The sequence below is a fragment of the Hippopotamus amphibius genome, chromosome 4 (genome assembly GCF_030028045.1).
Source record: "Hippopotamus amphibius kiboko isolate mHipAmp2 chromosome 4, mHipAmp2.hap2, whole genome shotgun sequence".
NCBI lineage: Eukaryota > Metazoa > Chordata > Mammalia > Artiodactyla > Hippopotamidae > Hippopotamus > Hippopotamus amphibius.
The window spans coordinates 84,874,514-84,891,378 of NC_080189.1; the positions used below are offsets into that span (position 1 = coordinate 84,874,514).

Sequence of the window (16,865 nt, forward strand, 5' to 3'; positions counted from 1 at the left end):
CCCATTGTCTGTTGAGAAATACTGTTTTACTGTGTGTAGGAACTATGTTAGTCTCTGGGCAAGAAACAAAACCAAACCATAAATGAGATCATTTCAGACAGTGCTAAGTATGAAAAGAAAATATGAAAATAAAATAGGGTTAAAAACTAGGGTTGGGATGCAGAAGGTACTGTGTATGTAAAAACACTGAGAGGGGAAAGAACTTGGCTCGTTCTAAGAGGAATCTGAATGCAGGTGTGGTTGGCAGGGCAAGTGGACGGAGGTGAAGCTGGAGGGGAGGTGGTCGGAAGTCTGATCTGACGTGCAATGGGAAATAATTGTTAGACTTTAAGCAGGGAATGCCATGGTTTCTGAGAGTGTGGACCCAGGGGAGGAGACAGACAGGGAGTGGTGACAGTAGTCCAGGTGAGAAGGGATGGCAGTGGCAGTGGGACTGGAGAGAAATAAAACTGAAGGAGGAAAAGAACTAAGAGGGGAGGTGGTTAAGGCTATCTCTGGGGAAGCCCAGCTGGTGTTAAAGAGTGTCAGTTATTCGCCCGACGTGAAATTCAGTCCAGCCCATTACAGATTTGTCCTGCATGTTCCTGTGTTAGTTTCCTATGGCTGCTGCAACAAATTACCACGCAGTTGGCTTAAAACAAGTTTACTGTCTCACAGTTCTAAGGGCCAGAAGTCCCAAATCAGTTTGGTTGCTGTATGCAGGGTCCAGCTCCTGTGGGAGGCTCCAGGGAAAATCTGTCCCTTGGCTCTTCCAGTTCTGGTGGCTGCAGCGCTCAGACCTCTGCCTCCGTGGTGACAGTGCCTTCCCCTCTGCTGTGTGGTATTATCTCCCTTTGCCTCTTTCTTGTAAGGAGACCTGTGATGGCATTTAGGGCCCACTCAGATTATTCAGGATAATGTCTCCATCACAGGATACTTAACTTCATCACATGATTCACCATATAAGGTGATATTCACATTTTTTTTTTGCCAGAGAATATTCCCAGGTTCCAGGGATCAGGACATGGACATCTTCTGGGTGGCTGTTTTCAGCTTTGTGGTGTTGGAAATCACTTTTAGCTATAGAAGGAAAGATTAATAAAGTCGTATGTTTAGAGATCAAGGTGGAAAGCAGTACTGTGAAATAATAAAATGCCACTTAGTAAATTGGTCAGAGAAAGAAATGCTAAAAAAAAAAGTGGTATTTTCATTAGTGGTGTTTCAAGAATTCTAGGAAAGGAAGGCTTAAGGATAAAAAAAATTCAAAAGGGCTTCATGGACTTCCGATAACTCATTCTAGATATTAGTCATGGCATAAAAGGACCGCTGTATTTACCCACTGCATCATGGGCCCTCAAACGCAAGGTGTGTCACATGTCAGTGGGGCCAGGCACGACCATACAGCTGTGGTGGGATGCAGATGGGAAGGATGGTGAGAAGGCAGGGGACAATGGGGTGAGAAGGCAGGGGACAATGGGATGGGAAAGCAGAGCCAGACCAAGCCACAGAGGGGGAGCAGGAGGATGGGAGCAGGTGCATCCAGGTGGCTGTGGCTGTGAGGTCGCAGCCGCAAGCAGAGCAGCACTGGGACCACAGCGTGGGTCTTTAGAGATCCAGGCAGGTTGGTGGCATCAGGACAGCACCATAGAAAGCAGTTAAATTCCAGGCTCTAGATTGGGGTTCCAGGTAATCTAGTTACCAGTACTGGGGCCCAAGACAGAGCCAGATAAGCAATGAAGGTGACTAATGCCAAATTCTAGATGCTCAGCTAGACCTTCTTAAGTGCAACTTCCTGGAGTCTGGAGCTTCAAAGTTTATTTGCAAGTGGGCCGAGTCTGACAAAACTCATAAGTAACTGATAGAAGAGGGCAAGAAGAACACTTCTGTGTTTGAACCTATAATATAGCCTAAGACATAAAGAAGTCATTACTGACAGAAGGAACATAACAATATGCAGTCCAACTAAATTCATGGAATACCTGTTTATTTATAATAATAGGATTTGCTAAGCACCCTCACTGGCGAGAAGAGACATAAGAACTAATAAGCAGAGCTCGAGAGGTCTTCAGTGTGATATAAAATACAAAGACTTGGGAACCAGACTCCATGGTCCCAACCTTGGCTAGTACATGGCAATATTTTGTTTAGCAAATTATAGCTAATTTGTGTATAAAAACAAGAGTAATATCTGGGCAACCAGGACACCTAAATTCTAGACTCAAATCCTAGCCCTGGATCTAACTCTCCACGTTAACCTGGGAAAACTGCGCATACTTTTGAGGACTGTTGGCAGACCTGTACAATTGAGAGTGCTGAGGACGAAGCACACTAACACATATAAAGTGCTTTCTGGGAATCTCTCAGATCCTTACGCTCTCCAAAGAGCGCCTGGACCTTCCTCTTGCTGCACAGTCTGTGTAACTTTGGGAATCACTGTGTTATCTTAGTGTATATACCGATCCTGACCTGAATGTTATGATTCCCATTTTGGAGATGAGGAAATGGAAATCTAGCAAGTTTGAGTAATTTGTACAAAATCCCATGGCTAAATTTAGTGGTGAAGCTAGGATTATAATTTGGTTCTGCCAATTCTAAAGCTGTGTATTTTCCACTTTTCTGTATGTTACTCTGTGATTAGACTTGGTTTCTGTCCACCAGGCCAGGATCACAAGCACTCCTGTATCTACATCCTGGCCCTGGAGGCTCGCACTTTGATATTGCTAAGTTGCTGCTTGTTCAGTTCTCTCCTCTGTCAGAGCTCCCTTGCCTTGTTATTTATGGTGCTGTCAGCCCACATGGTCTAACTCCCATTTCTTACTCTGCTAAATGTCTCCTACATGTCATGTCTGTTTTCTAGCAGTGACTCCTTTTATCTGAAATAAAATTCTTATGTACTTGCTAATTTCACCCACTTTATGATGAAAAAAATTAAATATGCATAAAGTTGGTGCTAAAATGATAATAAACAACAAAGGATAAGACAAGCATCAGGAAAGTACAAAGTCCAGTAATTATTTTCCACTTTCTTTTATACTTAGCTCTTTATGAAACAAGGAAGATGGTTTTCAAGTCTAAACACTGGAACAACCTAAATCACATTAAATATTACAATCATTGTGTCCTAAAGGAAACTAAATGAATATCTGAATGGAAAAACAGTATTTAATACTTAGCTTTCAGGATACAGAAACATCTCAGAGAAACCGTGACACCAGTGTATGTATATTTGAGGTAATATTTGTATAATTAGCAACTCTCATAGCAATGGGAAACACTGCTTTTTGGATACATTATGCATTAACTTTCTAAGTCAAGAATTCCACGTTGCTGTAAAATAATTTCAGTTTGGTGCTATGGCAGTTACGCAAACAGATGTAAACTCCATTCTCGGATGAACTTTAAAAAAGCAGAATGCTTACTAATTATGTATTATTAACAAATGTAAACAAAAATAGTCCAACAGGTGCAGAAGCACAGTAATGAGAATATAATTATCAATACAGCTGTCTTATCAGAGTAAACTGTAGTACCATCAGGCTTGAAAAAAAAAACCTTAGGGTCATTGATTTTCCTCTTTCTGACTCTTCTCTATAAATATAGTGGCTACTTCTATTCATTTATCCTTATTTATTCTCCCTATGAATAAGCTTGTTGATACTGAACACTATTTTCAAATACATCATCATCTGATTAAGTAGATGATTGTTACTGGAAATTCATCAAAGCTTTTAAGGCTATTTAATGGCTTCATGCAACTTAAAAATCTAATTTTGGAAGTAAGTGGCTAATGAATTTTTCCTTTTATTGGTAAACAGCCACCATGCGCCAGTGTTACTATCAGTATCTCAATAAGGTGTTTAACATGCTTCTATTTTACTTAAGAGTGGAATACAGACTTTACAATTATCTGAAACATCATCAAATACTGTGAGAATGCCATTATGATAACAGCCTGTGTGTGCGGCATTTAAAAAAATATTGGCTGGTCATAGACAGTACGTTTTTCTGAACTAAATTTTAAATTTTCTAAAGGCTAACATAACAAATTTAGCATCTTGACATGGTGTATCACAGTCTTCTTTCATAAAGTCACAGGCCTTTCTTATTGCCTTTCCCTGCACGATCCTGCAAGAAAAAAACACAACTTAGGTAGTTATAGCAAGAGTGAGAAACCGATTCATAAAAATGACAAGGACTTTTAAAAAACATTCTCTTTTCTGTGTATAGTTATTAATTACAAGAATAATCAAATGAAAATATAGATTGAGAAAGTCTCAAATTTTAAAAAACTATAAAATGCATAGTTTTACTTGAAAAAGTATTTCAAGGGAGAAAAATAACGCTCTTGATAAGTTTGTCTTTTCCCCTGCTTTAATCTATTTTGCTTTCATTTCACAGGTTACACAAGGAAAATAAAATTTGAAAACTCCCTTCTTGCAAATCTAACTAGGATTTTTGGCAAAGAAAGAATGAAGGGAACCAAAAACCCCTATGGGGTAGCCCCCCCTTTTTTTCCTGTTCTTCATTTATCTGCCAACAGAACTGGCTTCTCAAATTATATTCTTTGCTGATCACAACTATATCATTTAAAACTGGAGGAAAATGGGATAGAAATTAACCATAGATCATTTGCACTAAGAATGTAGACATCTACACTGAAAAAAAATCACAAACAATGGAGTTGTGCGGTTATTGCTACACCCGCAAAGCTATCAAGCTCTCATTGCGGCTGAGCATGGATGCTTTCAGAGCAATTTCAGTAACATTAACTTTAAGCAACTGAGTCAGAAGACAGCATTAGAGGAGGTATTTGAATAACAAGGTACCGCTTTCATGTGTTTACACGTATCTTACCACTTTAGATAAAAAGCACAGCTTCAATGGAGCTGCTCTTCTGGACAAGTCCCTTAAGTAAAGGGTGACTTTCCGAAATGAAATTTAAAAAGTGGCTAGTGCTGATGGGTCTGTGCTGCCAATGACCCTGAGTATGTTCTGTGTTTTCTTTTCTAAAAGACAGCCAGGGCAAACAAGGAAAGGCAGAGACCATGTATTATGAAGGGACTTTTCTAGTATTTATTTAGTGCCTATAACAGGGAGGGGATCAGATGGGGAAATCCAAACTGATGTAATGTGAAGTGAGATTTCTTTACAGTAAAGATACCAGCTTTCCCCTCTTCCACCTGTTTCCTTAATATTTTAACAGTTCTTTATTTTATGATTTAAAGTAAATCAAGTATGTAGAACTGAAAAACAAAGTCTCCCAATGAATTTTATGATGTAATTCAATTATTGAGGTTGGTCTGACAACAGAAGTAAAATTTATGAAGGACAATTTGGTATAACTTTTTACTGTGGATGGTCTACAGCAATCTTTTGTTCCTCAAGTGGGTTCAGAAGGTGAATATCAAAGTGTAAGTCACTTTTAAGAAAATGGTTCTCATTTAATGACACCTAAACCTCAGAATCTTATTCAGGTTCTCATACTGGACAATGGGGGGTTACGTAGGTGGATGGGAAAAAAAAGTGTCCAGTCAAGAAATAACTCGTAGCACTGTAAAGTTGTAGACAGGTTTTCTGTTTAAAGATATTTAAAGTGCTTTCTTTTTTATTTTTTTTTATATTTATTTATTTATTTATTTATTGGCTGCCTTGGGTCTTTGCTGCTACTTGTGGGCTTTCTCTAGTTGCAGAGAGTGGGGGCTACTCTTTGTTGAGGTGCATGGGCTTCTCAGTGTGGTGGCTTCTCTTGTTGCGGAGCACTGGCTCTAGGCACGCGGGCTTCAGCAGTTGTGACTCATGGGCTCTAGAGCACAGGCTCAGTAGTTGTGGGGCACGGGCTCAGTTGCTCCGTGGCATGTGGAATCTTCCTGGGCCAAGGATCAAACCCACGTCCCCCGCATTGGCAGGCAGATTCTTAACCACTGTGCCACCTGGGAAGTCCTAAAGTGCTTTCTTGCCTATGATCTGATTTAATGTTCATGAGATATTACAATCCTCATCTAAGTACTGGAGAAGCCAAGGTGCATGTATGTCAAATGATTCACCTGAGGTTTGCAGAGCTAGTTAACCACGGATCTAAGAGTTTTTTTTCTTCAAATGGGTATTTATTACAGGGAATTGGTTTTATAGGTGGTGACAGAGTAGACACACCAAACAGGGTGGTAAGGCACCTCAGGGATTAGCAACAGCAGAAAACCACTCTTTGGGCTGGAGGGCAACTGGAGGAAACAGTGTCACGGAGCCCAGGAATGAGGGCCACCAGTTGGAAGCCCCCAGCAGGAACTGGGAACATGAAAAGAGATGAGGCTGCTGTGGCAGATGCCAACCGAAGCAAAGAGAGCAGGAGACATTCTTGGCTTTCCCCCCCTCCTGCCTTCAGTCTTCTATTTGTGCCTCCCTTTGGCTGAATCTGCCCAAAAGCCAGAGAGCGGATCCTAGAATCCAATGACCAGCACAGGTAAAAGAGCACAGTGGTTAACGATGGAAGTTCTGGAGAAAGATTTTCCGACTTTGAATCCAATTTTGAAAGCTGTCACATCTTTGAGTTCATTATTTGGGAACATTATTTAACATTTCTGGGTCTTGTTTTCCTCATTTACAAAATAGGGTATTAAAATATGTATTTTAATTTGATGGGCTATGAAGCAGAGAACGCAGATAACACGTATCTGTGAGTTATGCCATCAGCTAAGTGCTTGGTCCAGAGTACACCCTTAGTAAGTGTCATCCATTAAATATTTCAAAAACCTGGATACAAGGCCTAAACACATCAAGGCCCAGCTCTCAGCCTGGCACCTGGCATATTTGGGATGAGGTCATTTTTTCAAAGACACAGGTATAACAACTACCTTCTTGGGAAGGGATTACTCATAAAAACTTTTGAACGTCTTTTTATCAAGAACGCATAAGCTGCAAGCTGAAGTTTTTTGAGGAGGGGAAGGAAAATGGGTTGAGGGAATCTCACTATTACACACATTCCTGAGGGATTAAGGGAATCATTGGCTGTTGCCACAATGGGACATTCAGCAATGAGGGAGTCTTCCTGCTTCTTTCTCCATCCAGGGATCTAAACACTTCTGACACCCTGGGCAGAGTCCACCGGTGTAGATACTCATCTTTGTTGACTACACCCTAATCTCACAAAAGGGGGGGGTGGGGAGTTCTATTTCTAGGTGAGAGGCTTCTAAAGTGTTTCTTCACTTTCCATGGCAAATCTTGAAGGATGTGATGGGATAATTCTCATCATGCCATGGTGAAGCCAGCAATTTCAGGACCTCTGTTCTAGAGTTGGGGAAAGGGTGGTCTTGCTGAAAATCTAACTACCTATTCCAGACCATGAGAACTGAGCTCTTGGTGTCCTGGGTCTGGAGCACACAGGGGATCTATCCTTCTCTGGTTGCCCTATTGTCAAAGTAGGCTAGTTAAATCAAACATCCAATTCAGCTGGGAATACCAGATTACAAATGTGCTTTGGATTGTCTCTTGACTGGCTGTAATCAGGGCCAAAGCAGCTGGATGAGAATAAGTCATTCTTTCAGTAGAATTTCCACAGAGGAATGAATACTGATGACAGTAATAATTATGATAACAGCTATCCATCAGTCAGGCACAATGCTAAGCACCCTACACATTCTATTTAATCCTCCCAACAAGCCAGTAAGCCAGGTGTTATTACTGTTTCAATTTTACAGATGAAGAAAAATGAACCCCAGAGGGGTGACATGACCTGCTTGGGACCACAAAGCTCGTATGAGAGTTACAGTTATTCTAGGTCTGTCGGACTCCAAGGTCTATGAATATAGTAATATTGCTAGACCCTGAAGATACAATGACCACTGACACGGAGGAACATGAGTTCTAGGACTAAGGATGCTAATACAGTGAAATAACCGTAGAGCTGTAATTGCTAAAAAGCCCTGACTGAAGGCCACAAACGCTGTCAAACTCTAAGCATAAGCCCAACCTGAAAGCAGAAGAGCAGGGACCCTCCATCTCGGGAGGAACTGGGAGGGCCAGGGCTGCCTCTAGAATGGTTTCTTTCCTGAATTCTTCCCACACGTGGTCAAAGTGGGCTGGGAAATTGGTTTGCGTGAGGGGCTGGCAGCCCAAGAGGGAAGGGAAGACAAGCCCAACGTGGGTGAACGCAGGGAACTGACTCTTGCTGGGCTGAAGGGGAACAGAAAGAAAACCATGGCCTCTGACGCTGTGACGTCAACGATAAAAAGGTTTTCTCCATTTCCATCTTTCAACTCAACTCTGGAGGTAAAACGTACATTTTAATGCCTCAGACTTTTGTGCTAAAATGTTTAAAACAGTGGGATAGGAGGAGTAGTGTCATGTGGGTCTTCAATTTTTGGCTTTATTCTGACATGCATATGGCAAAGATTCTAAACGCCAAAACTAAAATTTTCCAGCAGTCTGTTTTTCAATGCTGCCATTTTTATGGCTGAATTCTTTTGCTTAAAACTTCACCAAAACTAGAACACTATAAATTAGCACGTCGGTAACTCTCTCTGTTACGATTATCTTGCATTTTCATGCAATATCCCAATCTTCATCCTCCAAGTAAAAACTGGCTTAGTTCATCATTTAGCAAAGTCAGGATTAAGTATATCCTCTTGACTTGGGAAGGGCAAATAACCCAAATAATTGACTTAGGTAATTACTATTTCAAAAAGCTGAGGCACATAAAGTGCACGTCACCCACTTGAAGTTCTGAGTGTTCTTTCAGGAGCCGGTCGTACTCTTTTGAAAGTCTCTCTGACTGCATCTTCATTATCGTCACGTCATTTTGTGCCTTAGAAAGGGCTAGAGAACATTGAATAGAATTTTAAAATTTTTGAAATAATTTCAAATTCACAAAAAAAGTTGTAATACTTAGAGAATGTCTTTGTAGCCTTGACTCAAATTCACCAAGTGTTAACGGTATGGTACATTTGTCATTGTACCCCCTCTCTCCACACATGCACAATTATTTTCCTGAACCATTTGAGACTAAGTTATAGATATCATGCCCCTTTATCCTTAAGTATGTCATTGTGTATTTCCTAAAAACAAAGATATTCATAGTATAGTTACCAAATTTAGGAAACTTAACATCAATACAATATTTTTTATCTAATCTACCATCCATATTCCAATCTTGGTAATTGTCTCAATTATGTCCTTTTTATGATTTTTTTTTTTTTTAGTTCTAGTCCATTCTTTAGTTTCTATTAATCTGGAATGGTTTCTCATTTTCCCGCTGCCTTCCTCTCTGCTATCTTTCAAAACAATGACATTTTTAAGAATGCAGGCCACTTTTTTTTAATAGGATGATTTCCACTTTGATTTTGTCTGATGTCCCATGATTAAATTCATGCCTCCCACTTACATACAAATACGACATAAATGATGTTGAATGTATCTCAAGGTATCACATCCAGAGGCCCATCTGCCTCTCACTGGTTTTTCCATTTTATAATTACTTTCTTCCTTGTAACTAAGAAGCAGTGAGAAGATAGACTATGTAAACATCCTGTTTCTTGTCAAAACTTCCTCCCTATATTCAGCATCTACTGATCATTCTTGCCCAAACCGATCTTTGTTATGATGGTTGCAAAATGGTGATTTTCCAACTACATGATTCCATCCAAATTTATCAGTCAGCACTGCACTATAAAGAAGAGTCTTCCTTTCTTCCCCACCCATCCATCCATCCATCCATCCATCCATCCATCCATCCATCCATCCATCCATTATCAGTATGAACTAATAGATTCCTATTTTTTTCAATGATTTATAATTCATTACTATACTTAATTTCCCCAAGATGTGGCCAGTGGGCACCTTTTCAGGATGACATCGGTGTTCTTTGACTATGCCAACGGTTTCTGGCACAAGAGGTTCCAGGCTTATCCTAACCCTTCCCAGGCTCAGGCTGGACTCAGGCATTATAAAACAGAGTTTATCAGAAGAGTCTGCTTTTGAAAAAACTGAGAGTGGAAAAATATTTTATTTTTACTAAGGGATGGGTGACCATATTTCCTTAGGAACAAAAACAATCACTTTCTTATACAAAGCTGAAAAATATGGGGTGTATAAGTGACACTTAAAGGCTTTACCTCAAGATGATATAGAACTATGGCTATATATTAGTCTTTGTCTACCAAGGAGCTACAATCTAAGTCAGCAGATTATGTAGAAGTTAAAAAAATATATATATATGATAAACATTTAAGTCAACACATTGTATAGAAGCTAACAAGCAAATGTGCAGAAGGGAAGAGCAGCGTTAAGACGGACGGGAGAAATTCTGGGAATCCTGAACTAGCTCTACATATAATTCTGCAAATGTAGCCTTCAGAAGTTTTGAATTTGTAAATCTCTTAGGGTAGGATTTTAGGAAAGAAAGTGGGATTTATAAAACTTAAGTTACTTTTTTGGCAAAATGAAATCACAGGTTCCATTTATAAACAGTTTGATTGCCTTCTCTCCTGAGAAGTTATCATATAAGCATTTTTATATATAAATATGTAAGTCACTATTGACTGAAATGCCTTTTGTATCAATACTTTCTAGACTATTTTGTCCAATTAAACTCTCCGCATTGTTCCACATCTTCATTGTCCCATAAGTGTTCTATATACAACTGTGCTGTCCAATATGGTAGCCACTAGCTTCATGTGGCTATTGAACACTTTATTATTTTTAGAAATGAACAGGTGCTCATTTTTTAAATCTTTTGGTATCATTTATTTTTTTTATTTTTATTTTTAAAATTAATTAATTAATTTATTGGCTGCGTTGGATCTTCCTTGCTGCGTGTGGGCATTCTCTAGTTGCGGCAAGCGCGAGCTACTCTTTGTTGCTGCACGCGGGCTTCTCATTGTGGTAGCTTCTTTTGTTGCAGAGTAGGGGCTCTAGGCACTCGGGCTTCAGTAGTTGCAGCACTGTGGCTCGAGGGCTGTAGAGCACAGCCTCAATAGTTGTGGTGCATGGGCTTAGTTGCTCCACGGCATGTGGGATCTTCCTGGACCAGGACTCAAACCCGTGTCCCCTGAATTGGCAGGTGGATTCTTAACCACTGCGCCACAAGGGAAGTCCTAATGAACACTTTAAATGTGGCTAATGCAATTGAAAAACTGAGTTTTAAATTGAATTTAAATTAATTTAAATTTTGATTTAAATACCCATATGTAGCTAGTAGCTAGCCATATGGGACAGCACAGCTTTATAATTTCCTCTACATTACTACTATAGATCCATAAATCTATGTGGGAGAGTCAAAAATTATCCTCACTCTGGCTGTAAATTTAATTAACTTTTAGGAAAGACAAATACATCATTTTCTGACATAACCTCCTTGCTTTTCAATACACTTTGTCCATCTGTCAACAAGCTTTTGTACTCCCTCATTAAAGAATGTTTCAGGATGAGCTGTGAGTTACTTCTTCATCAAAAGTGACTCTTCATCCTCGTAGGGCTGCTTTCAGGGGACCAAACAGGTGAAAGTCCAATGCAGCAAGATCAGGACTATAGGGGGGATGCTTTAACACCTCAAAACAAAGTTTTTGCAGAGTGTCAACAGTGTGGACAGAAGTGTGCAGACATGCATTGTCATGCAAGATCACAACGCCCTTGGATAGCAGTCCTCTGCGTTTAATCCGAAGTTTAGGCTTCAGCACAAACTTTTCAAAACCTAAGTCTATTGTGGATTATTTCATAGGCAGAGCCATGGCTGATCTACAAATGATTTGCCACAAAACCCACTGTCACTCATCTATTCGACAGAATCATTTCACGTGTACGCTCAGTGTTGTCATCAGCTGTGGACGTGCATGGGTATCTGGCTCCTTCTTGATGGCTAACACTTGTGAGACCTTTCTTGAACTTCTCTATCCATTCATACACCCTTCTTCTTGACAAAACACTTTCTCCATACTAGGCACAAAGTCTTTGATAAATAACGGCACCAGGTTCACCCTCAGACCACAAAAAACAAATCACTGCACGCCACTCTTCTTTCGTGCAAATCACAAGTGGGGCATCCATTTTTGCTTGCACTGCAGTTACAAATGAACTGATGTAACACGTTCACACCTGCACAAAAGTGACTGGGGAGACAGTAGCCTTGAACGGAAATTGCTGATAAGACAGTGCAGCCAACAGAAGTTTTAATATAACTGGAGTGTGGTAATTTTTGACTCATCCTCATAAATTAGTTATTAAAAGTTGAATCTGACAAATTTCATGTGTCACTTAGTGAAGAAAGACGGGTTAGATGTGGAAGAGAGATTTTTAGTAGTTGGTTAGACTTCACAGGGACCACAGCCACAACATAAAGATTCATGTATTAGTTTTCAATTTGGGCATAAGGACTTTCCTAGATGATACTTGAAAATATAGAACATGGTGTTATCTTCAGGACCTTCCTTACTAAAAATGTTTAAGAGCCTGGACTTTGGTATATAAAAAGCAAAGACGATTCTACAACTTAATAATGTCTGAGTAGTCAGACATTACTGGTGGTTTTAAAAATGTTGGTCAGGCGTTTGTACTGAACATTTCATCTTAATGTTAAAAATGATTTATACTTAAATTTCTGACATGAATAAATTACTTAGGAAATTCGATATATCTTAGATATCAACTTATTAGTTCCTTATTAAAAGATACTATTTTTCTCATGAATTGTTAGGAGAAAGAATGAGTCAGGTGGCCCTACAAATCTGTAAAAGAAGCTAGAAAACCACTTGTACAGCCCATCCAGAAGTTTCTTCTGATCATGACTGGTATGAAGCTATAACAAAACAATTGCAGGCAAATCCTGCACTTATCAAGCCAAGGCATGAACTGTGTTTCTTATTTTATTTTGTATTTCAGTGGATATTAGTAAACCTAATGATTACTATCTTATTGATTTCACTCCAAGTAGGAGAGGCTGTTACTGCCTAGGAGTCTTTTGGACTGCTTCCCAGTCCTTTCTCTACCTCTCATTTTATAAAAATTACAATATTCTGTTTTGGTTGTCCTCTACCTCCTTCTGGAACTGCCTTCATGACTAAGGGATTATATAAACTTGTTATCTGACATTTGAATATGCCTGTTTTATTTTGAACCATGTTACTTTGGAAACAGCATATATATGGAAGACATCAGACAAGGAGGCTTGAGGTGATACATCTAAGTCACTATTTCAAATTTCTCATCTGCAAAAATGAGCTGCTATCATTTGTGTTATGGAAATGTTGAGATATTTCATGAGGATACTGGCCAGGTTCAGTTATGTTTACTGGAAACTTTTTGAGGCACAAATCATTTATTAATATAAACAATAACCAAAATTAATGTTACAGTGACATGTAGAAAGCCAAAATGTTTGTGTAAAATAACATGTAAGCAGGCTAAAAATATCTGTACTTTTCCAAGTGCCAAACTTACATCTATGGAGCTATCTGCACAGTGGGAAGAGCCGGTGTGACGGATACTCTGTGTAAATGTATTGTATCGTTATGATTTCTACCCGAGATAACAGTATCAGCTTAGCTCTGCCAGGAAACCTAAGAGAAAAGTTTTAGACACACTGGCATGATAGCTCAAGCTGGCTGTTATACATTAGCTATAAGGATTGCGCCAGAGGAGGACGTTTTTAATTTGAAAAATATTCATACATCTAATGTTGATTTCTTTTCAGTTCATTTGGGTCCATTTTTGAGAACTCGAGAGTGTGACATACTGGAGCTATTCAGTACTTAATCCTCACATGTACTGTTCCTTTACAGGGACCATCACTGGACCATTAATCTACAGTAATGCTTCCAAAATACTTGGAAAGTAGACACACCAACTTCTGTTCAGTAAGGAACATAAATTGTGGTTTTAATTATATTATGGTTATTTTCATATGTGCCTATCTTGTCAGGTACATGCAGGTAAGGTCTGTTTTATTTATCACTCCAATCATTACCCACTTTTTTTTAACCTCACATCTATATGCTGATAAGGTGTGCTGAGTCTACTTCCTTTATATCTCTCCAGTCCGTCCACTCCACTTGATCTCTGTTGCCACTGTTCTCATCTCTAGTTTAGATTATTGAAATGGATTCCTCACCTTGTTTCTTGGCTACTCTCATTCATTGTCCACAGTAATGTCAAAGCGACTGCTTGCTCCTCTGCCTAAAAACCCTCCAGGAGTGTCTCCAAAATGTTAATGTATAAACATGGCATATGAGGCCCTTTATGATGGATCCTAGGCCTACTTTTCAGCTCTCACACTGTCTCCATCCTATTTTATGCTCCAGTCACCGTGAGCTCCTTGTAGTACTTTAAAAAGGCATACTCCTTCATGTCGCTCGTTTTGTCAAAACATCCTTGCCCATCTCCCTTAACCTCCCTGCCTGACTCATTCTCTTCTGTTTCATATGGCTAACTAATATTTACCCTTTGAAATGTCAGGAAATTATCCTTGATCTCTTGTTGACTTCTACTTCATCTTGAGCTTAACTTTATTATAGTACTTATCATGCTGAAGTGTAACTATGTCCCCACCAGACTGTGGACTACTCGAGAAACTAAGCTGTGTCTTGTCTCTCTGTCCTGGGCACTCAGCACTATGCCTAGCACATGGTAGGTGCTTAAAGTATGTTCCTTGAAGGAAGGAAAGAACAGACAAATGCAAAGTCTAAGCTTTAAGCATCTGAAAAATCCACTTGTGTGGAAGCAGTTCATTTTTTGAAAATATGATAAATGTCAGGTAAACAGTGAGCTGCCACTTTAGTCACTTGATAGGAATCTTGGTTGCAACTAAACCAAATTATATCTTTGTTTTTTTTTTTCCACCAAACTATGATTTTATTTTTTGTGATGTGGACCATTTTTAAAGTCTTTATTGAATTTGTTACAATACTGCTTCCGTCTTATGTTTTGGTTTTTTGGCCACGGGACATGTGGGATCTTAGCTCCCTGACCAGGGATCTAACTTGCACCCCCTGCATTGGAAGGCGAAGTCTTAACCACCAGACCACCATGGAAATCCCTTTGGAAAAAAAAAATTCAGGCTAGCTGGAAAAGCACAAAGCAAACAGACCATTCTTGATATTTTGATAAAATTATAATCATGTTACAAATAGCTCATGCTAATTCAGAATTAAAAACAAAAAGCAAACAAATACTATTACAGAATCCAATTTAGTTAAAAAAAAAGAAAGGAAACACTGATTCTAGGAATGGGGCAGGATATATACAAGATAAGCCTGGAGTACCTTGTAGAGTCAGAAGGATGTACTCAAAAAGAGATAAAGCAAAAAAAAAAAAAAAAATCCACAATGATGGGGATATGTCAAAGAGACATAGGAGTCAACTGAAGGAACACCAATGGCTAAAGCTGAAAAAAATGACTTGTGCAACAAAATAAATAAAATAGTATTAAATTATAATCTACAGTATAAAATGAATACCCATGAGTCTTTCTGATGTAAATAAATAAATGAATAAATACATAAATTGGGGTAAACAGACAAATCTATGCCGAACAGTTCCAAAAATTTATGTATACTCTCTCCTCAAGGAGGTAGGGCATAACCCCCCACTTCTTAAGCTTGGGCTAGTGACTTCCTTCCAAAGAATACACAATGGAAAGAGTGGGAAAAAAAGTAACTTTGCAGTAGAGAAACCTGAAAAACACTACCTCAGCCAGGTAATCAAGGTCAGCATCAACAATGTTAAATCATGTTGGTATGTATTCCTGAAATAACATGATGAAAATGGCACTTTACCTCTGTGATTTTCCTCGCCAGCCCCATAACCCCAGTCTAATCATGAAAAATATCAGACAGATTTCAATAGAGAAGCTTCTGCAAAATAACCAGTATTTCTCAAAACTGTCAAGATCTTCAAAAATAACTCTGAGAGATTATTATAGCAAAGAGATGCCAAAGGAGATATGAAACTAAATGAAATGTGGTGTCCTGAATGAGATTCTGGAACAGAAAAAAGATATCACGTGAAAACTAAGGAAATTTGAATAAACTATGGACTTTGTCAATAATAATACATCCATGTTGGTTTATTAATTGTATAAATGTATCATGTTAATGTAAGACATGAATAATAGGAGACACTGCGTGTGGGGTATGTGATAATTCTCTGTACTATATTACCTACTTTTCAATAAATCTAAACTGGTCCTAACATAAAGTTTATTTTAAAAAAGTACAGTGGGGAAAAAACTCACACAAAACACATATATACAGGACAAGATACAATAAAAGTCATTAGGCTATAAGTACTCTCTTAGTAAGAACCTATCAAATATGACCCCTTAAATTCCTTTGTTTTAAATAAACAAAAACATAAATTTTTCTTTTGTGTAAAATCTTCTGATGTTTTAAAATTATTACATTACGTATTTTAAAAACCCCACCAATGTGGTAATATTTTTTAAAAAGTCAGTGAATGGCGAGTGAGGAAGTAAAAGAAAAAGCAGATATTCTAGTAAAGAAGCATGGACTTAATACATTTCGAGACTATCAAAGTGTAGGTCACTTAACCTTCATAAATAAATCTTATGTGTAAAAGGTTTAAATTACTTAAGAGGAGGGTTGAGGGGCAATATGATTATAAATATCTTAAAAATGTTTAGAGTTCATAAAAACAGTTTTTATGAAATCTACATTAGGGTCAATATGTACAACAAATATAGAAATGCTGTGAGAATTAAGCTCCTTAATAGCAATAAGAAATATCTGCTGTTTTCATCAAGAATATGAAGAAGGAAATGTTTCCCCTAGTCTCTAACTGCTGAGAGTCCATGGACCATGAGCCCCTCCGAAGATCCTACTGTTCATGCCTAGAGAAGATGGAGCTGTTACACAGGTGAAGCTGCCCTAAGACAAGGGAGTCATCCA

General features: G+C 38.7%; 1 protein-coding gene across 4 annotated transcripts in view; it reads right to left on the minus strand.

Moving 5' to 3' along the window:
- Positions 1-2,990: 2,990 nt before the first annotated feature.
- BCAP29 (B cell receptor associated protein 29) overlaps positions 2,991-16,865 on the minus strand; it is a 41,300-nt gene continuing 27,425 nt past the window's right edge. For 3 of the 4 annotated variants that reach the window (XM_057733628.1, XM_057733627.1, XM_057733630.1), the window contains 2 exons: positions 8,687-8,787; positions 2,991-4,104 (listed from right to left, as the gene is read on the minus strand). In XM_057733628.1, coding sequence (XP_057589611.1) covers positions 4,069-4,104; positions 8,687-8,787 — 137 coding nt within the window. In that variant the 3' untranslated portion in view covers positions 2,991-4,068. The remainder of the gene's footprint in view (positions 4,105-8,686; positions 8,788-16,865) is intronic. The other variant, XM_057733629.1, reaches the window with a different exon arrangement.